The 24,459-nt window shown below is 45.7% G+C and overlaps 2 protein-coding genes across 2 annotated transcripts in view; one reads left to right on the forward strand and one right to left on the reverse strand.

Moving 5' to 3' along the window:
- UBAC2 (UBA domain containing 2) overlaps positions 1 to 24,459 on the forward strand; it is a gene marked incomplete at both ends in the record, with an annotated part of 146,426 nt that overhangs the window by 26,519 nt on the left and 95,448 nt on the right. The window contains 2 exons of the mRNA XM_080689928.1: positions 1,352 to 1,471; positions 1,957 to 2,066. Coding sequence (XP_080546054.1) covers positions 1,352 to 1,471; positions 1,957 to 2,066 — 230 coding nt within the window. The remainder of the gene's footprint in view (positions 1 to 1,351; positions 1,472 to 1,956; positions 2,067 to 24,459) is intronic.
- GPR18 (G protein-coupled receptor 18) lies at positions 8,672 to 9,667 on the reverse strand (the record flags this gene model as incomplete). Its single annotated transcript, XM_080720047.1, has 1 exon — positions 8,672 to 9,667. One exon carries the CDS (start codon positions 9,665 to 9,667, stop codon positions 8,672 to 8,674), a length of 996 nt encoding a protein of 331 aa, XP_080576173.1.

Raw genomic sequence — 24,459 nt, forward strand, 5'->3', positions numbered from 1 at the left:
ATGTAATATCAATGGAAGTGTTTCCTTCAGTGACTCTCCCTGCTCTAAAGCCCTCCTTGCTCACTGGGGTTTCTCCTCCGCCATCTGAAGCCCTTCTTGTGTCCCTCCCGATGACACCCTCGTTCTGCATGAGAGAAGACATAGGTGCCTTCGCTCTCTGCGACTGGTGATCTCAGTGCTCTCCAGGGCCTTCTGTTTTGCTGCAGATGGCAACATTGCTCTTTATTGCTGAGTAGAATTCTAGGATGTCAGGTTTTATCTTATGTCTGTTTTGCCTCAAGAAAAATTCAAAGAAGAGATTGGGCTAGTTTGTTTACCCCTCAAGGTAACTGTGAAGGGAAAAAAGATCAGAATGTGTTGTGTCATTGGGATTATCTTTAAAAAGCCAGAAAATCTCTAAGACTCAAAATAGCTCTTATTTGAGTAGCTCTTTTTTGTTTATTATTTTCATATATATTTTTCATCCAACCAAAAATGGATTTAAAAAAAAAAGTTATTGCCGGGAGGGGTGGCGCACATTTGTAATCTCAGTATTTGAGAGGCTGAGCAGGAGGACCAGGGGTTCAAGGCCAGCCTAAGGTATTTAATGAGCCCCCCCACACTTAGTGACACCCTATTTCAAAAATAAATAATAGAAAATAGGTCTGGGAGCCGGGCGTGGTGGCACACGATTGTAATCCCAGCATTTGAGAGGCTGAGACAGGAGGATCGAGGTTCGCCGACAGCCTCAGCTACTTAGTGAGGCCCTCTGCAACTCAGTGAGACCCTGTTTCAAAATAAAAAATAAATAATAGGGCTGGGTATGCAGCTCAGAGGTAGAATGCCTCTGGGTTCCATCCCCAGTACCCCCCCCCAAAAAAAAAAAGATAGGGCTGTAGCTCAGAGGTAGAATGCCCCTGTGTTCAATCCCTAGCACTATCCAAAAAAAAAAAAAAAAAAAAAATTAAGTTCAGATATATATGTTTTTGAATTTATACCTAAATTGTTTTTCAACTACATCTTTGTTTTATTCAGGAGCCTAAAGGCAAATATTTGCTAGGTTTTCATTTTGGTTCATTTCTCTGAATTTATTTTACAGGCAGTTTCCTGTTGTCTTATGAAAATACACTTTCTTGCCATAATATGGAACAAACAAATAGAAACTCCCAAAGTACCTTTTGTGTTTTTTTGAAAGGAATTTTTAGTAGGAGCTGAGCTCATTTCAGTGTTACATGTAGTTTATTTTTAATGCATCATAATTTTGCTTAAATTAGTATTTACAAACAAGTAGCATAAAGTAAGCATAATAAATTTGCTAAGGCAGAGTCATGAACAAGTACAACTCTTATTGTTTTCTTTAATCCCTGTCTAGATTTGGAGGTTGATATGCGGAAGAATAATTTGCCTTGATTTGAAAGACACTTTCTGCAGTAGCTTGCTTATTTATAATTTTAGGATATTTGAAAGAAGATATGGAAGCAGAAAATTTGCGGTAAGTTTTTATGTATTTTGCCTTTGCTGTTTTGGTTCTAGAAAAAAATTGCTTTATTTCCTTATTTTAAAATAAATCTATTTTTGTTAAAGTTAGCTTATTTATCTTTTTAATGACCTAATCCTGCATCTGATTTGGGACACGGACAGTAACTAAAACAAATCTTAATTTGAAGCCAGTGGCATAATAAAATAATAAAACAGTGCTAATGACAAGAGGTGGTATTGAGTGTGAGCTTGTAGCAAAAGTTCTAATTAGGACTTTGACTTTAATAAAATCCTAGTGCACTTATTTTGCTTAGTGGTTTGTGTGTTCCTTGTTGAAAATAGATCTTGCTCTACGTCTCATTTCTTCAACACATTTAGAAATGGCGAGAGCGGATTGCATATGAACACACACCTGACTGAGCTGGCTCTAACCCACTGAATGTTAGTTCGTCTTCTTGGCGAAGCATCCCTCTCATATTTTTCTGTTTTGTTTTTCAGTCTTTCTTGCTAGGTTGCTGGGTTTTGTCAGCCTTGTTTGATTTTATTCTCGTTGAAACTATGCAGTATTCATTTGGTATCACTGTGGCCAGTAATTTGCCTTCCGGATTGTAAGTACCTCTTAAATATTGGTTTAAGTTAGAACTTTAAAATCTCATCAAAAGCATTATTATTCATAAGAGTCAGCAAAAAATATTTTAAACTTTTAGATAAAAGTAAAATTACTATTAATATGGTATAAGAAACCCAGTGTTTTACATTTAATTCTTCAGCTCTGAAATTGTATGTTTTAGAGAGTTTTTGATGAATGTGCTGTTCATGTATTGAAGATAGGACTTGTTTTTTGTGTTTAAATAATATTTTGTCTTTGTAATTTTATGTACTAATTAAACACAAAAATAAAAAGTCAGATTAGGAAACAAAATACATTTATATAAAGTTATATTTCTGAAGAAAATTTTAAGCTGATAATTGTTCATACATTTCCACCAAAGGTAAAAATAACGTCCATCAAAGGTAAAACAAAAGCCAGGCGTGTTGTCTCACACTTGTAATCCTGGTACTTGAGAGGCTGAGACAGGAGGGTCACAGGTTTGTGGCCAGCCTCAGCAACCTGTAAGGCCCCCCCCTGCAATTTAGTGAGACCCGGTTTCAAAATAAAGAATAAAAAATAGGGCTGGGGGTGAAGCTTGGAGATAGAATGCCCCGGTTTCCATCCCCAGTGCCACAAAAAAACAAAATACCAAAAAAAAAAAAACCACAAACCAAACAAAGTCAGTAGATGGGTGTATTCAGCCTGCAATGATTGACCTGACTCTGTGTATCCACCTCCATATTGTCTTGGTTTTCTTGAAGTAAAGAGCTGTTTTACTGTATGAAATGACTAGTAACCAGGAGCAGAGCTGTTTGTATACGTGAGGTGGCCCTTCAGCATCTCTGGTTGTGAGTTTATGCTCACGTGCAGTATATATGTCTACATGAGATGGTATAAAGCGCAGGTTGTATTTAAAATTCTGTGTGTGCCCAGCCTTGTTTTTTCATTTTAAATTTCTGGTTTTGAGAACTGTTAGTCTATTGGATGTGTCTTGATTCAAATTCACTGGGGCTCCCTGTTTTTCAAATATAGTTAGCGTTCTAATAGCTTTCAAACTTGCGTTGTTAGTAATTACAGCGTAGTTGCCTTTCGTGGGATTTATTGAATTACGGTTGGCATGAATGCCTATGGATGTTGGCCTTTAGCTGTTAATAATGGAGGGTTCCGAATGCCACGGAAGTGGAGACGATATTCTGCGTCGTAACTGTTGTGTGGTTTTGGTGAGCACCATGGTTAGAATTGTAAATAGGCCTAGAAGTCTAAGTTGCCTGCTCTGCACCTGTGAGTATAGTGTGGTCTTCAGGAAGGATTCAGGGTTAAGTCAGCAAAGAAGCAGCGTGCTAAACCTTCCATTTTTCCAGAAACATTTCTTACCCAGGCCAGCTCTTTTCGGTTCTTTGTAAAGGGTACTGAGTTTTGGAGGGCTGTGTGTATGTCACGTGTATTTGTGTGAGAGTAAGTCTTGGGGAGGGATAGGAATATCATTCTTAATTGTTATTTATATCATCCCCTGGTCTAATGACTCATTTTTTCTACTGCACATAGGAAGGACAGTACAACCTTACATTCATTTATTTCATTATAGAATCTTATTTTAACTGGTACATGAGGTCTGATGCAATTTTGAAGTTGGTGAGGATTTTTTACTTATTCTTTCTTTTTTTTTTTTTTTTTTTGTGGTCCTGGGGTTCCTGGAAACTGTTACGGATTTGGAGTATGGTTTGAGGAAACTGTTCCCCGGGAACCCCTGCGAGGGTGCCGGACACACTTTCCCCCAACCCATAACAAAATCCAAAACGACCAAAAACAGGAAATTACTGCGGGTTCTTGTCCTAAGCTAAGAATAAATATGCACAGCTTGGACAGTTGCTGAAGATTTAAAGAAGTTTATTAGAAAGATAGAAATACAGAAAATAGAAATACAGCCCCATGCCAAAATGGCATGGGTGGGGGGATGACTTGAAATGAATACACCAAAGGGCTTACACGTGGACTCGGCCTTTTATACCCATGACCTCCATCTTGTTTGCGTGATTCTGACGTAGTGAACGTCCTGTAAGGTACCTCCCCTAGCAAGGTGTGGTGAGGTGTCTCCTTTACAGAAACCTTCTACCTCTGGGCTACACTCCCAGACTTATTTTATACTTTTTATTTGGAAACAGGATCTCTTAAGCCAGCACAGCTGGCTTCGAACCTATGGGATACTCCTGTCTCTGCCTCCCAAGCACAGGGATTACAAGCCTGCGCCCCGGCTCTTACTTATTCTTAAGAGAGATGTGGCCCTGGGGATTGAACTCAGGGGAATTTCCCCATCAAGCTACACTTCCTATTTTTTATTTTTATTTTGAAACAGAGTCTTGCTGAGGCTGTCCTAAACCTGCAATCCTCCTGTCTCATCCTCCCAGGTACTGGGATTACAAGTGTGCACCACCATACCTGGCTGAAAGAGAGCTATTCAAATCCCAGTTTGTAGCAAGAGTGGCAAATTTGAATGAATTCAAAAGTGATAATATGATCTTTAAAGAATGTGAGTTTACCCATTGCCTTACAGTATTACTTTTTATAATCTTGAAGCCTTCTCAGGCACAGACATCTTGAAATATAATTAATTCCATAAATAAACTTTGTTGTAAATATGTCTCATTGATGAAAGGAAAGCTTCAGAAACTCAAGAAAGAGAGGAAATTATTATTTTCAATCAATGTTTTACAGTTTTACATTGTTTTTCACATAACATATATTTCCCCCTTCCATCAGTGCCAAATTTATCGCACTTTCTACAGTTCTTTGTTATTTATTTTTTTAACCACAGGACTGTTGAAACTTTTCTTGCAGACGTCTCCAGTGACCACTTCATTTCTAAGCCAGCTGTTAGCCTGTTTACCTTTCAGTAGTACAGCGAATGCCCCAATCTCTGCTTACCTCAGGAGACACCTGCTCGCGGCCCAGCACTCTCTCCCCTGGACCCCTCATCGTAACTACTTCCTCCATCCCTCTTCTCTGTCACTCAGGGGTCTCGTGGGCCCCACGGCTCTGACTTTAGACAGTTCACAGCTCGTTTGCGTCCGAGCCCTCGGTGTCCAGCCCGGGCTGCTCTCCTGATCTTCCTGGGCCTGTTTCCTAACCGCTTCTAGACTCCTCTTGTTTGGGGGCCTCATCTCTGCTGGTCTTCCTCCCCTCCCTGCTCGATCTCTGACCCTTATCTTAGTGGCATTTCCGGTTGCTCAGTCCCCAGGCTGGGAAGTGGTCCCTTATCAGTGAGGTGGGGCACTGAGGCTTGTTCATTCAAAGTCCTAAACAGATCATTTGTTCATCTTTTCTCTCTACTTCATAACATCAGAGTTAGACCCCAGTCTAAACTCTGATCTTTTCTTTCCTGGATTTTTTTTTTTTTTTTTTTTTTTAGACAGCAATTCTCTAACTATTCCTCCTGTCAATTTCAAAGCATTGCATTGCATTGTAAGGCTGTCAAAGGCCATGTTCTAGAATACCGGCATGGTGGTGCATGCTTGGAATCCCAGTACTTGGAAGGCTGAGACAGGAGGATTGCAGATTCTTGGCCAGCCTCAGCTACTTAGTGAGGCCCTCTGCAACTTAGTGAGACCCTGTTTCCAAATAAAGAATAAAAAAATAGGGCTGGGGGTGTAGCTCAGAGGTAGAATGCCCCTGGGTTCAATTCCCAGTACCACACATACACACACAAAATGGGCTTGATGATAGCGATCATAGCAGACTTTGTCTTTAAAATCTTTAATCCCCCATGCCTGAAATTCTACTACTTGAGAGGCTGAGACAGGAGGATTGAAAGTTCAAGGCCAGCCTCAGCAACTTAGATTCACATCAACTTAGTAGGACCCTGTCTTAAAATTAAAAAAAAAAAAAAAAAAAAAATATATATATATATATATATATATATATATATATATATATATATAGGGCTAGGTTGTAGCTCAGAGGTAGGATGTTCCTGGGTCCAATCCTCAGTACCAAGTTCAAACAAACAAACAAAAAACCTCCCAGAATAATAAAGGCCAGACTCTTCACAATTCTGGCATAGTGGGAATGGTATGGACTTTGTCATCAAGTAGCTTCTCTCAGGTTCTATTTCTTTTTTCTCTCTTTCTCTCTCTCTCCTCTCTCTCTCTCTCTCTCTCTCTCTCTCTCTCTCTCCTCTCTCCTCTCTCCTCTCTCCTCTCTCCTCTCTCCTCTCTCCTCTCTCCTCTCTCCTCTCTCCTCTCTCCTCTCTCCTCTCTCCTCTCTCCTCTCTCTCTCTCTCTCTCTCTCTCTCTCTCTCTCTCTCTCTCTCTCTCTCTCTCTCGTACTGGGTGTGGAACCTGAGAACCTCACTCAGTAGCTGAGGCTGGCTTCGAACCTGTACGATCCTCCTGTGTCAGCCTCCCAAGCACTGGGATTATAGGTGTGCAAGCACGCTTGGCTTGCTGATGATTATTGAAAATTTGGAGTTGAACCTGAAAGGAGAACTGAACTTGGTTTCTAGCCCTGGTTCTGTTGCTGAACAAGCCACACAACCTTCTTTGAACCTCAGTTTCTCTATATTTCAAACAGAAAGGTTGGATTCCATCCTGTACAGAATCTTCAAGTACTAAAGTGCTGTTTTATTTTAGACTCCTTTCTTTTTCTTTTCTTTTTTTTTTTTAAAAGAAATATATTCTTACCCATGTTAATTCTAGAAATCTCTTAGTAACAATGCATGTGTTTGGTTGTCAGTCTCGTTTGGGGGTTGCCATGTTAAGAGTAATAAAGGTGATTTAGCAGAAGGGAAGTTATAGTTAAATCATTCCGTTGACTTCCGTAGTATTTAGAATAATAAGATCTTTACAGATTATAGTGGAGTTCCTTTTGTTTTACATGGCATAATTATTTGGTTTGTTACTTTACGGAGAAATTAAATGGCCATAAAACTTAAGGTTGCTGAGCCGGGCGTGGTGGCGCACGCTGTAATCCCCGCGCTTGGGAGGCTGAGACAGGAGGATCGCGCAGGTTCGAAGCCAGCCTCAGCTGTTTAATGAGGCTCTCAGCAACTTAGTGAGACCCTGTTTCCAAATAAAATATAAAATGGGTCTGGGAGTATAATCCAGAGGTAGAAAGCCTCTGGGTTCCATCCCCAGTACCACCACCAAAAAAAAAAACAAACAAAAAAAAAACAAAAGAAACTTAAGGTTGCTGAATAGTGCTCCTTTGTAAGATGCTGTTTAATCACGTGGCAAGACCCAGCTGTCAGCAGTGGAGAAGGGTTCTCACCGTACAGTAAACATCTCGGGCCACTGGATTATTGGGCATGAATAGGACCTCAGGTGAAGTTTCCATCATTAGTTGTAGGTGAGGTTTGGTACATAGTAGGTTCTCAGGAAGTGTTTGTTGAGTGACTTTAGTCTGTTTTGAAAAGGAAATAAATTTAGTAGGTAGGGGTGGCTTTTCCAGACCTCTGTTGCTGGCCACCACCAGTTTAGCTCAGCAGCAAGTAACAGTGAAGAGTTAGACACAGTTGTATAGAAATCCTGGAAGCTTAGTGGTTAAAGGTCAAATATTTAATTTAGATCTCTTACCCTGAGTATAAATTAGATATCGGGGCGGTGCATCGAGACGGAAAATAAGTGTGCTCAAAGTGTTTTGAGCAGTAGCTAGATTTTTTTCTTATGAATCATTTACACACAGAATTAAATCCACGATGTTGACCTAGGCATAATGGTACAGGCTTGGAATCCTAGTACTGGGAGGCCGATGCAGGAAGGTTGCAGGTCTGTGGCCGGCGTCAGCCACTCAGTGAGACCCTATTTCAATATAAAAAATAAAATGAGGCTGGGAGTATAGCTCAGAGGTAGAATGCCCCTGGGTTCTATCCCAAGTACCCCCCCACACACACACACACGAAAGAGGAAAAAAAAAGAGCTGGGCTTGGTGGCTAACACTTGTAATCCCAGTGCTTGAGGGCTGAGACAGGAGGATTACAAGTTCAAAGCCAGCCTCTGTAATTTTTTTTTTTTTTTTTTTTGGTGGTACTGGGGTTCCTGGAAGCCCTTCTACCTCCGGGCTACACTCCCAGACCTATTTTATACTTTTTTTTTATTTTTGGAAACAGGGTCTCTTAAGCCAGCGCGGCTGGCTTCGAACCGGCGCGATCCTCCTGTCTCCGCCTCCCAAACGCGGGGATTACAAGCGTGCGCCACCACGCCCGGCCAGCCTCTGTAATTTAGTGAGGCTCTCAGAACTCTAGTGAGACCCTGTTTGCAAATAAAGAAATAAAATCGGGTTGGGCACATAGCTTGGGGATAGAATGCCTCTAGGTTCAATCCCCAGTACCAAAAAAAAAATCTCAAAAACCCAAAAAGTTAAGGCAATTAAGTCAATTATCTATGTGGATAAGGCTTGGCTGTGAAACACGGTTTGGGTGTTTTCCACCAATAATTCGCGAAAATTCTTTTATAAAAGCTTTGAGATAAAAAGTGAAAATAAAAATCAGAATATTTAATCTACATTAAATATTGTCTCTGCAGTAATAAGATCCCCGAACAGAGAACGTTTCGAGTTTACTTCGTTCCAGCAGAAGGGCCTCGATAACATAGAGTACCAGGCCCCCGGGGTCGCCCGTGGCTCGGCGGGTCACAGCATCTCGCTGTTGGCCTGGCTCAGCGACCGCAGGCTGGCCGGGCGCACGCTCTTCCTGCGCGCGCTCCGCAGGTAGTTGCGGTAGAGCATGACGCTGATGACGCGGGCCTGGAACTGCTTGGACACGATGTAGTAGAGGATGACGTCCAGGCAGGTGCTGAGGTTCATGAGGAAGGTGGCCAGGGCGCCCCAGGGGCTGTAGCGGCCCGCCTCGCCCCGCAGCATCAGCAGCGCGCCGCACAGGTGGTAGGGCAGGAAGCAGACCAGCACCTGCGCCAGCAGCGTCAGGATGATCCTGATGGACTTCTCCTTGGCCCTGGGCTTCAGCCGCGAGGCGCCGCCGCGCAGGAGGCTGTGGATGACCGCCAGGTAGCACCCGATCATGATGAAGGTGGGCACCAGGAAGAAGAGGACCAGGCGGGCGACGTTGAGCGCGCCCGCGGCCCCCCGGGGGGCGAGGTCGGCCGCCTTGAGGCAGGTGGCGGGCGCCGCCCCGTCGGGGTCGGCGGAGAGCAGCAGCAGCGGCCCGGTGGTCGCCAGGGTCATCACCCAGATGCCCGCGCAGGCCAGCGCGGCTTTGCCCGTGTTCCTGAGCTCCTTGGCGTGTCTCGGCTGCACGACGGCCATGTACCTGTCGGCGCTGAGGAAGGCGAGGAGCCACAGGGCGGCGCAGGGGTAGAGCACGGTGAGCGCCCCCAGCGCGCGGCACAGCGGCGCCCCGAAGGGCCACTCGCCGCGGGCGTAGTGGAACAGGCGCAGGGGCAGGCCCAGGATGAGCAGCAGGTCCAGCAGCGCCACGTTCATCATGTACACCGTCACCGACGTCCTCTTCTTGGTGGAGCAGCTGAAGACCCAGAGCGCCGTGCCGTTGACCAGCAGGCCGACCGGGAACAAGCAGCCGTAGAAGACGAGGGCCGCCATCCTGAACTCACCCGGATCCGAGCTGGGAGGCGGGGTGGACAGCTGGTCTTCACTGCTCAGGGTGGTCATCTTGCGGCTTGCTGGCAGGGTGGTACTCAGACGCGAAATCGTAAAATCAGGAATAACAGCCTTAGATGGAAAAACAAAAAGGATTAATGTCCTCATCGCGGCTGTCTAATTGCGGAAGCATTTTGTGTTGAGAACTCAATTTAGGGGCCTGAGCATCTATTAGGGGATACGTTCCCTAGAGACTGTCGCTATTATGTTTTCTTTTTTTCCCCTTTCAGTGCTGGGGTTGAAAGCAAGCCTTCCCACAGCTAGACAGCACGCTAACCCTGGGCTCCTCCCAGCCCAGCGCCATGGCTGGGGTGTCCCAACGCCCTGCAGACTCGTTCAGTTCACGCTCCCTGCTTACCTCTCTTCTCCCCACACCATGACCTCTTCTTTATGTGTTTTTTTTTTTTTTCTGTAGTGTGAAATTGGGTAGCAATTTTTTTTCTATAATAAGCAATTTTAAAAATTTGAACTAGCTGGAGAAAAGCCAGTTATGGGTTTTAAATCTTATAAAATGGTTTTCCACTCATCATGTTTATTTTGTTTAAATATTTTATAACCCAAATTAGTAATATCCAAATAATACACTTTATTCATTAAATATATATTTTCATTTTGGGTACTGGGGATTGAACCCAGGATTGTTCTACCATTGAGCTACATTCCCAGCTTGTTTTTATTTTGAGACATTGTCTCTCTAAGTTGTGCAGGCTGGCCTTGAACTTGCAATCCTCCTGCCTCAGCCTCCCAAGTACTGGGATTACAGGCATGCACCACCATGCCTGGCCACTCATTAAGTATCTTTTTGTGTGTGTGTGTGTGGTACTGGGGTTCCTGGAAACCCTTCTACCTCCAGGCTACACTCCCAGACCTATTTTATACTTTTTATTTGGAAACAGGGTCTCCTAAGCCAGCGTCGCTGGCTTCAAACCTGTGCGATCCTCCTGTCTCCGCTTCCCAAGTGCGGGGATTACAAGCGTGCGCCACCACGCCCAGCATTAAGTATCATTTTGATAAACAAAATGTCTATGAGAAAACTGAAAAGAGCCATACAACTGGTTAATTATTGAACAGCTGCAATAATTCTTCTATAGGAGAGAACAAGACTTTCTCGCTGCTATATGCGTGTCTGTTATAGATACTCAATAAAGAACTGCTCACTAAACAAAGGCTAAGAGGGAAAGAATGTCTGGTGAGGTGACCCCTGGCAGCTGTTCTCTGGTTTGTTAAGGAAGACTTGCAGAGTTGACCGTTAGACATTTTTCTTTGAGTGTCAAACACTTCTTAAGAGATCTTCTGTTCTCTTAAGTTGTCATACGTCTAGAAGCAGCCGTGTATTGTGTCTTGGTCCCCAGGTCAAGAGGTGACTCCTAGAACAACAGATGAGCTATTTTGAGCGCACATTGGAGGGTCCCTGGGCTGAGGCTACCGGGTGGTGTGCACCAGCATCCCTTCAGCATCCCCGAAGCTGGTTCAGCTGCTTCAGTGGCGCACAGAAAGCAACGCCTTGAAAGGAAGCCCTGGCCAGCACAGGAACCCCACACCCCCTCTGCCTAGAGACAGACACACTGGTTGTTACAGGTTTTTTTTTTTTTTTTTTTTTTTTTTTTTTGTGGTACTGGTGGGGGGGACCCCGAGGCTTTCTACCTCCAGGCTATACTCCCAGACCTATTTTATACTTTATTTGGAAACAGGGTCTCACGAAGTTGCTGAGAGCCTCACTAAGTAGCTGAGGCTGGCTTAGAACCTGTGCGATCCTCCTGTCTCAGCCTCCCAAGCGCGGGGATTACAAGTGTGCCCCCACCACGCCTGGCCTAAGGTTGTTACAGTTTAAAAGGAGTGTCTCAGAAAAGTCATTCTGATAAGAAGTCACTGGGAAACTTGTGCATGTAGAAACTAACAAATTTGAATTGCCAACCAATAAGCAATATGTGTCCCTTTCAAATGGAAAGGGGTCTGGCTGAGGTGGTAGGCGGCACTGGCCCCTCAATGTGAAGTTCCTTCCCTGCGGTGTGTCCTCCACTAAACCAGAGCCTCTGCCAAGGGGTGGAACCTGGAGGCAGCGCTCTGAAATGTGGAGGTGTAGGAGAGGCTTCCTTCACAAATGTCACTGTGCAGAGCGCTTGGCTTCTTTCAAAAATGTCACGATGTAGAGCGGCTGCCACAAGCTTCAGCTGTCTTTGGTGAAGGTTATGGGGGGCGGTTGGCAGCCTGAGGCCGCAGCATTGTGGGCTGTTGATAATAATTCATTTGTGCAGTTACTTTGGATAAACATGAGATACGAGCTTGTCTCCTTCCCTCCATCCTTTCTTTATTTTCTCCTTCCTACTTTCTCTTCTTTTTGACTTCCTAAACTAGTTTTTCAAATATTTGGATTGAACTTGAGTTTGGAATATAATTATTTAAAATTCATAGTAAAATTCTAAATATTGATGTAACAAGAGTATTAATTTCAATCAAATGAGAAAAGTTCTTAATATGAAAATTAAATTTTCAGTATTGGACAAAGGAGGGGGATTTGGAAGCTTAAATCTTACTGTGTGTGTGTGTGTGTGTGTGTGTGTGTGTGTGTGTGTGAGAGAGAGAGAGATAGACAGACAGACAGACAGACAAGGGATTGAACCCAGGGGCATTCTGTCTCCAAGCAACATACCCCAGTTCTATTTAATTTTTTTTTTTTTTTTTTTTGGTGGTACTGAGGAGGGAACCCAGGGACCTTCTACCTCCGGGCTACATCCCCCGACCTATTTTATATTTTTTACTTGGAAATAGGGTCTCTTAAGCCAGCAGAGGCTGGCTTCGAACCTGTGCGATCCTCCTGTCTCTGCCTCCCAAGCACAGGGCTCTTAATTTTGAAATAGGGCCTCAGTTACTGAGGCTTTCTCTAATCTGCAATCCTCCTGTTTCAGCCTCCCAAGTACTGGGATTACAGGGGTGTGTCACCATGCCCAGCTTATTTATTTATTTACTTATTTATTTATTTTATTTTTTTGCGGGTCTGGGGATGGAACCCAGGGGCATTCAACCTCCGAGCTACACCCCCTGCCCTATTTTTTCTTCTTTATTTTGAAACCGGGTCGCACTGAGCTGCAGAGGGCCTCACTAAGTAGCTGAGGCTGTCCGCGAACCGCGATCCTCCGGGTCTCAGCCTCCCGAGTGCTGGGATGACAAGCGTGCGCCACCACGCCCGGCTACCCGGCTTATTTTTTTTAAACTCTCAGTGAATTTTTAAATAATAGTAAATAGCAAATGTGTAAGGCAAATGAGATTTTGTAGTATTCCCCTCCCCATCCTCATCCCTAATTTGTCATGTACATGCCTGTTTGTAAACCACCGAGTAAATACTCCCCGCCATCAGGCTCAAGCTGCTTGTATGTGCTGCATTTGACACTAACACCTATATTCATTTGCTACAGTCTGAAAAAAACTAGGAGCGATGCATCTGTCTATGGCATTCCAGTACGGTTGTCTGCAAACACATAGAACTTTTTGGCTAAATAATTGAAAAGTGCCTTTCAACTTTTGAAAAGCTTTAGATTCCACATTTATCTGTAGTTTTTCTTTTCTTAATTACAAGTAATTTCATGAAACAACACAATTGAAGCCATGTGACAAATATATTTATGATATATCAAAATTTCCCCTAATTTAAAAAGTTACATTTACTATTAATGTACAATAGTATGAAAACAAGTACAGAATCGTACTACTAACACAGGGAAGTGATAATATAACCTCTTTCGAGATTCTTCAGCAAAGTTTCTATAACGTTTTATTAAAATAAAACAGCGATTTTGACCGTAGTCAGCAAAGCATTGATTCTGGTCATGATCTCCGATGAAGTTAAGAGTACTGCTTACCTCCTCTCTGCAGTCACAGGGCCGTCTTAGAGGTGAACATTTCCCGGAGTATCCATTTCTGAAAAGGACATGCCTCTGGTTGCTTGTGGAAACAGCTCTGTCTGGAAGTGGCGCATTTCACAAATACCCCATCTCTTTGCGTTGGGCCCCCGGTTGCTTTTAGAAGGTGGTCTCAGACGCAGCTCTGGGTACAGGCTTCGGTCCTGTGGGGCTCAGTCCGCTCTGTCTCTTACAGGAAGTGCCTCTGAAATGAGGCTTTTCAACTTACGACTTGACTCTGGATGTGGTTTTTTTTTTCTTCCTCACAAGCGACTTGTTGATGAAGTCATACTTAGCATGTGCTCCTCTTGAAATGATGGCATGTGTTTAACAGTTAGAGCAAAAGGGGATTTTTAAAATTAGCTGTTTACTTTGACGTTTAAAGTCCGCATCCTTTATGGAGAGCAAAGGAGATTGAATATTGAGCTTAACACACTGTGTGACTTTGTTTAGTTCCTTAGTCATTCCAAGCCTGTGTTCCTAAATAGGAAAAATAGAATATAAAACCCACCTGGTAGGATTCTGATTCAAGAAAGTGCCAAGTGCTTAAAAAAGCATGCCGGTGAGCCAGGCGTGGTGGCGCACATCTGTAACCCCAGCACTTGGGAGGCTGGAGGATCGCAGGTTCGAGGACAGCCTCAACAGGCAGAGAGACTCATCCGCCTAGCAAGACCCTGTTTCAAAATAAAAATAAAGTAGGGCTGGGAGTGTAGCTCAGAGGTAGAATGCCCCTGGGTTCGATCCCCAGTGACACACAACCACACACACACACCCACACACACACAAACACACGTGTGCACAGGAAAGAAACACCTTGATACTTAGCAGCTGCTCGAAAAACTATGTTTTTCCTAACAAGGCCCTAAAAATCATTGGCTATCTACTTTTTATTTAAGCCTCTGTGTGTGTGTGTGTGTGTGTGTGTGTGTGTATTACTGGGGATTGAATTCAAGGGTGCCCTTCCAACTGGTGTACATCCCTGGCCCTTTTTATTTTTTATTTTGAGACAAGCTCTCACTAAGTTGCCCAGGCCAGCCCCGAACTTGTGATCCTCCTGCCTCAGCCTCCCGGGTAGCTGGGTCAGAGGCTGCGCCCGGGTGCCGCCTGGCTCCAGCCACATTTCTAAGTGGCTGCACCTGGGACCCTCCGTTACTTGCTGTGCTGTATGTACTTGCACACTTTGGTTTGCCTTCGTTTGTAAGTCCCCAAGGCTTCGGTCCCTTCTCTGTCTCATGGCAATCTAGAAATAATTCCTCCTGCGCGCGCTTCCTGCAGACCTTAGCAGAAAGGGCTCGGAAGTCTTTAGCGGGGTCATTTACACAGGTGGGTGTTGCAACCTAAGAAGGGAGGTGAGCCGCCAGACCACCGCCTGCCGGGCCCTGGCTTTTGTTTTGTCTTTTTTACTTTCTTTCTTCTTTAATTAGCAGTAATAAAATAATTAGCCTTGGATAACACTGCCACTGTGCACACTCCTTGCCCTCCCTCTGTCTCCCTCTTGCGTTAACATGTTATCTGCGTGTCTTAGCATCTTAATTATGTTTTTACTCAGTTGTCACAATCTGTGCAGTGCGTCAGCTTTCAGAGGCCGGGCTTATTTAGCTGCATTTGCTCCTTGAAGAGTTTGAGAGCCTCCTGTTCTACCCCCTCAGGCAAAGCGGTAACCCTGTGCCTTAGACGGGTTACTCAGAGCTGAACATAATGGCATATACCTGTAATCCCAGGACTGAGGCTGAGACAGGAGGAGCACAGGTTTGAGGCCATCCTCTGCAACTTAGCACGACCCTGTTTCAAATTTAAAAATAAAAAGGCTAGGGGTGTAGCTCAGAGATAGAATACCCATGCATTCCATCCTCAGGGCCACATACACACCAACAAAAGTTACCTAAGTCCTTACCTTTGGTGATAAAAAACTTGTAAGTTGGTAGATGACCAGAATAAATTATTTTTATTATTTATTTATTTATTTTTTGCCGTACTGGGGATTGAACCCAGGGGCACTCTACCTTCAAGCTACACCCCCAGCCCTATTTTTTCTTCCTTCCTTCCTTGAATAATAGGAGATTCTAGATATAGATTTGGAAACTGTTTCTCCGAATGTGTTTAAAAAACAAAAACAAAAAACAGCCAGACATGGTGGTGCATGCTTGTAATCCCAGTACTTGGGAGGCTGAGATGGAAGGATCATAGGTTTGTGGCAAGCCTTGGCGATTTAGCAAGAATCTTAGAGACTCAGTGAGACCCTGTTTCAAAAGAAAGAATAAAAATGGGGCTAGGAGTGTATCTCGGAGCTCAATCCCCAGTACTGCCCCCCCCCAAAAAAAAAGCCCAGAAAACAAAAGCCAACAAGCCAGGTGCAGTGATTCATGCTTGTAATCCCAGTATTAGGAGGCCGAGAAGAGGACTGCAAGGTTTGAGGTCAGTGTGTGGCAACTTAGCAAGACTGTTTCAAAATAAAAAATAAAAAGGGCTCAAAGGTAGAATTTTTCTGGATCCAATCCCTGGTACCATAAAATTCAAAGCAAAACAAAAACCTCAACCACTTATATCTATAATTTTATAGCCACGTTATAATAAAAGTTGAATATTCCCCAGTTCCTTTCCTCCAGCTATTTTTTCCAGTTTAGTTTTTATAGCCATACAAACGATCACAGCAAGCAACTTGAACTCAGATCCTCTCCATATATAGACGATAGGTGAGTTCAGCTGAAATCGGTCTTGTTAAACAAGAAGGAGTAGTGACAGCTCAGAGCGTGTCGCCAAGAAGCTCTGAGTCATTAAGGCTCCTGCATGGCAGGCGGCCGGCCCGAGCCGCCGGCGCCTCACGCCACGTCGGGCCAAGGCTCTGCGGGGTGACATCTTCCTAGCTGAGCCCACGTCCAATCGAGGCCCCAGCAGCGGGTCGAGAACCCTAGATGACTGGGATGTTCTCGACCTGCTGCTGCCTTCTGATCTCACAGTCACCGGTGCTTGTGGGCTGAGGACACGGAGGATTTTTCACACCACAGCACTCGGCGACCCTGTGCTGTGGATTCCAGGCGCGAGTTCCCTCCGTCTCCATGCCATCCGAAGCAACCCCCCTTTACCTTTGCAGGTCTCACCAAGTTGCGGAGGCCCTCACTAAGTAGCTGAGGCTGGCTGCGAACCTGTGATCCTCCTGTCTTAGCCTCCCAAGTACTGGGGTTACAAGTGTGCGCCACCACACCTGGCTTATATTTTACCTTTTTTCTTGAAATGGAGCTTACTAAGTTGCAGATGCCTCACTAAGTTGCTGAGGCTGTTACCAAACATGTGATCCTCCTGTCTCAGCCTTCCAAATACTGGGATTACAAGAGTGTGGCACCATGCCCGCCTTTTAACTCAGCCTTTTGAGATCACTATCACTAGCCTGCAGTGGAAGGCATAAATATTGTGCTTGCTTCTTTTTTCTGTAGAATGAACTGCACTGATCTGGTTACTCAAAAGAGCTGTTTACCAGAACTTTGCCCGTTATGCTTATAAAGTAAGTGCGCTTTGCAACTCAGTGAGACTCAAACTACAGAATAAAAATAGGGCTGGGGCCGGGCGTGGCAGCGCACGCTTGTAATCCCAGCGCTTGGGAGGCTGAGACAGGAGGATCGTGCAGGTTCAAAGCCAGCCTCAGCTACTGAGTGAGGCTCTCAGCAACTTAGTGAGACCCTGTTTCCAAATAAAGTATAAAATAGGTTTGGGAGTATAACCCGAAGGTAGAAAAGCCCCTGGGTTACACCCCCAGTACCAAAAAAAAAAAAAAAAAAATTAGAGGGCTGGGGATGTACCTCAGAGGTACATTGTCCCTGGGTTCAATCCCCAGTACTGCAAAACAAAATAAAAAATAGCAGTAAGTGCGGCAGCAGGCCCAAAGCAGTCGGACATGTGCAGCGGCGCTCTCTTCCGACTGCTAACTCTCCTCATGCAGATGTCCTTTAGGAGACTCAGCGCACACCGCCCCTCGCCACGCAGTCTAAGTAGAAACCTAACCGGAGGGGAAGGAAGCAGATGGCCGCACCAGCCCGACACGCGGGCGGCCAGCACGGGCGGGCCTGTGGGGGGCACTGCCCGTCTCCGACATAGGCTTTGCTTTTCTAACCTTAGTGCCACTCTGTATTTCGGATGAGCATTGATAGGTTTGGAAGCGGGGGCTGAGGTATCTGAGCTCAGGTATCTGTGACATAACTCTTGCTTACCAGGGTTAGCGAGGACTTAGCACATCAAACTGAGCACATCTTCATGGTTCAATGCTTGCAACTCAGTGCTACCCACAGCAAGGAGACTGCCATTTAACCAGCACTTGCTGATTTCTTTCTTTCTTTCTTTCCTTTCTTTCTTTCTTTCTTTTTTTTTTTTTTGCGATACTGGGAATGGAACCCAGGGGTATCGTACCTCCAAGCTACACCCTCAGCCCTATTTTTCAGTCTCTTTAAGTTTTTGAAACAGGGTCTCACTGAGTTGCAAAGGGCCTCACTAAGTAGCTGAGGCTGTCCGCGAAATGCTGGGATTACAAGCGAGCGCCACCACACCCGGACTCTTTCTTTCCCTTTATGGTGTTACTTTTATTTTTTATTTGAAACAAAGCCTCGCTAAGTTGATGTGAGCCTCACTGAGTGGCTGAGGCTGGCTTTGAACACACAGTCCCCCGTCTCAGCCTCAGCCTCAGCCTCAGCCTCAGGCATGGTGAGCGCCACTATGCCTTACGAGTTTTTTTTTTTTTTTTTTTTTTTTTGGTGGTACTGGGGCTCCTGGAAGCCCTTCTACCTCTGGGCTACACTCCCAGACCTACTTTATACTTTTTTATTTTTGGAAACAGGGTCTCTTAAGCCAGCGAGGCTGGCTTCGAATCTGTGCAATCCTCCTGTCTCCATTTCCCAAGCACGAGTTTGTATTTGTATAAGAAAGTTATGCCAGATCTTGAAAAATCGATGACCAGTGTTTTCAGGTAAATACCATTACAAAGACATAAAAAATAAAAATGTGAAACAACAGCAAAAAATACAAGTGCAGCAGGATTGGCCCTGTGGGGTCCTGAGGGTGGACGGGCGTCAGGGCCATTCACTGCAGCTTGGTTAGAGGGGATGTCTGTGTCCTTGCCGGCGCTCTGACCCTGCGCGGTACTGCCACCTACAGGCGCTTGGTGGTCTCGCAGCGCTTTGCCTTCATGGATTTGAAGTCTTGTTAAAACGGAAAGACATTTCTTTTAAGAAGCGTTCAAGCAGTAAAAGGTTATAAAGTATGTTAATGTTAATTTGTGCATACTACTGCATTATGGAGTATTATGTAATAGACACGTCCTCATTTCCTCTAAAACATGATGGCTTATAGACTATTTCTGCCTTCTTAGAAGCATTGTGTCTCTTTTAGGGACTAGTTTTCTCCGTAGGACTATGTATTCCTGGGCTAGGGCCTTGAGAAGATTTTATTTTTAATGTTATTTAACAGAAAGGTGTCTGTGGAACAAATTTGGTACATATATATGCACATGTATATGCACTGGATTTTATATATATGCACACACATATGTACAAATGTACACACACATATGGATGCACGTCTAAATTGCATTAACTAGCATCCCGATCATTTTAATTGCTAGTGCTCACGTCCCCAGAACTTCTCTTCACAGACTGACACTGCAGCCTTTCAGCAGCGCTCCCTTTCCTCCCCGCCCCGGGCACCGCCATTTCTCCTCCTGTCTTCATGAAGGTGACTACGCCAGGTCCTCGCTAACGAGCTCGTTAGTTAGTTGTTCTTTGGTGCCTGGCTTATTTCACTCGGCATCAAGTCCTCCAGGCTCACCCGTGTTGCAACCTGCGTCGGACTCTCCCGCCCTCTTGGACGGATTAATGCTCCACGGTCTTGTAGACCGCCGTCCGTGTGTCCTTTTGTCCGTCGGTGGACGTCTGGCTTGTGTACCTCTTGGCTTTTGTGAATAGAGCGGCCAGGCACGCGGGGGTACAGGTGTGCGTTGGGGACCCTGCCTTCAGTTCTTTTGAGTAAATGCTCAGAAGTAGAGTTGCTGAGCCGTGTGGTAATTCTGGTTTTAGTTTTTAAAAGGATTGCAATCTGTTTCCCCAGCATAGCGCCACTTCACGCCCCCACGCGGTGCCTCCGGGCGGCTCCTCATTTCTACCGGCCTGTTGTGCCCCTTCCTTCCTTCCTTCCTTCCTTCCTTCCTTCCTTCCTTCCTTCCTTCCTCTCTCTCTCCCTCGTTCCTTCCTTCCTTCCTTCGCCAGCCGTCCTGTTGGACACGAGTGGTGTCTCTGAGCTTTGACTCCCATTTCCCCAGTGGTCAGGGAGTGGAGCACATGTTTTCACATACTCGTTGGCCATTCGTGTCTTTGGAGAAATGCCTAAAGTCCTTGGTGCATTTATTAATCAACTTGATAGCTCCTCTGTTGCTGGACTTGTAGGAGTTCTCTGTGTATTCTAGATATAACTCCCCGTCACATACATGATCTTCAGGTATCGTCTATCACTCCACAACACTCCTTTCTTGCTTTGTTGATTATGTCCTTTAATGCACAGTTGACTTGGTATGTTTTTCCATCTGCCCACTGATCACATTCTGATGAGGATGTGTAGGATGTGTGTGTGTGTGTGTGTGTGTGTGTGTGTGTGTGTGTGTGTGTGTACTGGGGATTATACCTAGAGACATTCTACCTCTGAGCTACACTCCCAGCCCTATTTTATTTTTCATTTGAAAACAGGGTCTCACTAAATTGTGGAGGGCCTCATGAGGTTGCCGAGGCTGGCCTCAAATGTGCAGTCCTCCTCTCTCAGCTTCCCAAGTACGGGGGTTACAGGTGCACACCACCATGCCCGGCTCTAAATGAATTTTAAAGCTTTACATTTTTAAGTGCTAAGTATAGGACAGGGTGGGTTTTCCTTGGTAAAGTCAGTGAGTCCTCTCAGTACTTTTCCCAGGGAAGCACCTTTACTTCCTCCTGGAGGGAAGAGGCGCGGGGGGAAGAAGCTGGCTTTGCACCAGAATTAGCTCGCTTTAGAGCGCCTGCTCAGGCTGCCTTCACTAGCTCTGCCTTTATTGCTATAATAATATGAAAATGAAGGAGCCCCTACCTTTTTATAGCACTGAAAATCCTGTTTTGTCCTGATTAATAATTTTTTATTGAGCCTGATTAGTAATTTTTTATTGTCGCACAAGTGTGCGACACCACGCCTGGCTGAGACGGGAGGCTGAGACAGGGGGATCACAGTTCGCGGCCAGCCTCAGCTACTTAGTGAGGCTCTTTGCAACTCAAAATAAAGAATAAAAAATAGGGCTAGGGGTGTAGCTCAGAGGTAGAATGCCCCTGGGTTCCATCCCCAACACTGCAAAAAAAAATTATTGGTGATCAATACAAAAATATAGTGTGTTTGCTCATCAGATTAGCAAATTACAGAAGCTAGGAGATGGCTTAATAATGGTTGCAGCTAAGCTCCTGTAACAAGTAATATTGGTGGCTGAGAGCCTGGCATCTCGACAGCCTGGGTCCTCAAGGACTGCGCCTGGGGGGGCTGCAGTGACCTCAGGGCCCTCCAGGGCGGTTCCTATGCTTCACTTCCCACCAGCAGGGAGGGACAGGGGCAGGGCGCCCAGGACAGTTGCAGATATCATACCTGCTCCCGACCTGGGAACTGTACCTGGAGGGGGACATCCCTCCATCCTGGGCAGAAGATGGGCAGAGACCTGCCTTCAGCTAGGAGTAAAACCAGGAAGAAAAGCTGGCTGTGGTGACACACAGCTGTCGTCCTGGTACTTGGGAGGCTGAAACAGGAGGACCACAGATTTGAGGATAGCCTCAGCAGCTTGGTAAGACCCTATTGCAAAAGAAAAATAGGGTCAGAGGTGTAGCTCAGAATGCCCCTGGGTTGGATTCTCAGTCCTCCCTGCCCCCCAAAAAGGAGGCTAAGTGAGAAGGAAATGCTAGGGGTACATCAGGCTTGGGGGTAGCTTTGCAACACCGACTCAAGAGTGTCTCCTCCTGGAGGCCCTAAATGTGTCACTGAAGAAAACCTCTGGACAGGGACGTAGCCGGAGAATCCACACAGTGGTAGGAACTTGGGTGACTGTGGAATCTCCCTCTCTCTCTTTTTGCTTCAGTACTGGGGGTTAGAGGCGCTCTGCCTCTAAAGCTACATCTCCAGCCTGATTTTTTTATTCTTTATTTTGAAACAGTGTCTCACTAAGTTGCAGAGGGCCTCGTGCACTGGGTGAGGCTGTCCTCAAACCTGAGACCCTCTTTTCTCAGCCTCCCAAGTTCTGTGATCACAATCATGCTCTCCCACGCCCAGCTTCCTGTGAAAACCCTTTAAGCCCTGAGCATCTTTGATTTTTGCTTTTCTTTGGAGAGTGTGGGGTTCACAGGTGGACCCAGAGAGCGGGAGGAACCAACCAGAGTCCAGCAAAGGAACAGTGAGTCCAGAAAGCTCCGTGCAGCAGAACCTAACCCCCGGAGTGGATTTGCTGCATTAGTGAAATAACCAGGTTGTAGGCAGTTGATCTTTATCTAATATAAACAATATTTTTTGCTTCCCTATAAGCAAAAGCTATTTTAAAGTTTGGAGTACGTACTTCTAGAAAATTTTTATGAAAACTCAGAGTTCTACAGAATGAAAATACCATTAAAATAAGAACTAAATAGTGAATTGGGAGGGTAGCATCTTTGAAACCTTTATAAAAGCATATGTCCAAAACAAGCTGTGTTTTTCATCTATTTTTAAGATTTCTTACAGAATTTTAATATGGGTGGTGTAAGCTCCATATTAAAGCTATTTTCCCCCTTCTGAAAAGAGCAGTTCAATAGGGGTTGCCTGTAGTCACGCTCGTAACCTCTAGGTGGCAGTGTTAGGCAGCACTTAATAAGAGCTGTGACCCTACAGTGAATTAGTAAATGGGGCTTAAATATTATTAAATGTTACTAAATGGGGCTAAAATGTTAGTAAATGGTGAAACATTTTTGTATAAGAGGGTGGTATTATTACAAGCAGCTGTGTGTGTGTTTACTGGGGGTTTAACCCAGGGGCCACACCCTCAGCCCTATTTTATTCTTTATTTTGAAACAGGGCCTCACTAAGTTGCTAAGGCTGTCCTCAAACTGCGATCTTCCTGTCTCAGCCTCCCAAGTACTGGAGTGTGCCACCACACCCATTACAGCTATTTATTTATTTATTTATTTATTTTGGCACTGGGGATAAAACCTAGGGAATTCTACTTCCAAACCATATCATAATCCCTTTTTATTTTTTAATTACTTACTTAATTAAATGTGTGTGTGTGTGTGTGTGTGTGTGTGTGTTGCTGGAGATTGAACTCAGGGGCATTCTACCTCGGAGCTACACCCCCTGCCTGATTTTTTACTCTATAATCTGAAACAGAGTCCCACTAAATTGCAGAGACCTAAGTAGCTGACGCTGGCCATGAACCTGGATCCTCCTATCTCAGCCTCCCAAGTACCGGGATTACAAGTGTGCGCCACCACGCCCAGCTAGCCCTTTTTGGGGTTTTTTGTTGTTGTTGTTGGTGGTGGTACTGGGGGTGGAACCCAGAGGCTTTCTACCTCCAGGCTATACTCCCAGACCTTTTTTATATTTTATTTGGAAACAGGGTCTCACTAAGTTGCTGAGAGCCTCACTCAGTAGCTGAGGCTGGCTTCGAACCCGTGCGATCCTCCTGGCTCAGCCTCCCAAACGCGGGGATTACAAGCGTGCCCACCACGCCCGGCTGCCCTTTTTGTTTTAAAAGCAAGATCACATCAAGTTTCTGAGGGTCTCACTTAGCCTCGTTCTGCCATGTACTGAGATGACGGGCATGTGCCACCTCAAGCCTGGCCTCGTTCTGCCATGTACTGAGATGACGGGCATGTGCCACCTCAAGCCTGGCCTCGTTCTGCCATGTACTGAGATGACGGGCATGTGCCACCTCAAGCCTGGCCTCGTTCTGCCATGTACTGAGATGACGGGCATGTGCCACCTCAAGCCTGGCCTCGTTCTGCCATGTACTGAGATGACGGGCATGTGCCACCTCAAGCCTGGCCTCGTTCTGCCATGTACTGAGATGACGGGCATGTGCCACCTCAAGCCTGGCCTCGTTCTGCCATGTACTGAGATGACGGGCATGTGCCACCTCAAGCCTGGCCTCGTTCTGCCATGTACTGAGATGACGGGCATGTGCCACCTCAAGCCTGGCCTCGTTCTGCCATGTACTGAGATGACGGGCATGTGCCACCTCAAGCCTGGCCTCGTTCTGCCATGTACTGAGATGACGGGCATGTGCCACCTCAAGCCTGGCCTCGTTCTGCCATGTACTGAGATGACGGGCATGTGCCACCTCAAGCCTGGCCTCGTTCTGCCATGTACTGAGATGACGGGCATGTGCCACCTCAAGCCTGGCCTCGTTCTGCCATGTACTGAGATGACGGGCATGTGCCACCTCAAGCCTGGCCTCGTTCTGCCATGTACTGAGATGACGGGCATGTGCCACCTCAAGCCTGGCCTCGTTCTGCCATGTACTGAGATGACGGGCATGTGCCACCTCAAGCCTGGCCTCGTTCTGCCATGTACTGAGATGACGGGCATGTGCCACCTCAAGCCTGGCCTCGTTCTGCCATGTACTGAGATGACGGGCATGTGCCACCTCAAGCCTGGCCTCGTTCTGCCATGTACTGAGATGACGGGCATGTGCCACCTCAAGCCTGGCCTCGTTCTGCCATGTACTGAGATGACGGGCATGTGCCACCTCAAGCCTGGCCTCGTTCTGCCATGTACTGAGATGACGGGCATGTGCCACCTCAAGCCTGGCCTCGTTCTGCCATGTACTGAGATGATGGGCATGTGCCACCTCAAGCCTGGCCTCGTTCTGCCATGTACTGAGATGACGGGCATGTACCACCTCAAGCC

The sequence above is a fragment of the Muscardinus avellanarius genome (assembly GCF_963383645.1).
Source record: "Muscardinus avellanarius genome assembly, chromosome: 2".
NCBI classification, from domain to species: Eukaryota; Metazoa; Chordata; class Mammalia; order Rodentia; family Gliridae; genus Muscardinus; species Muscardinus avellanarius.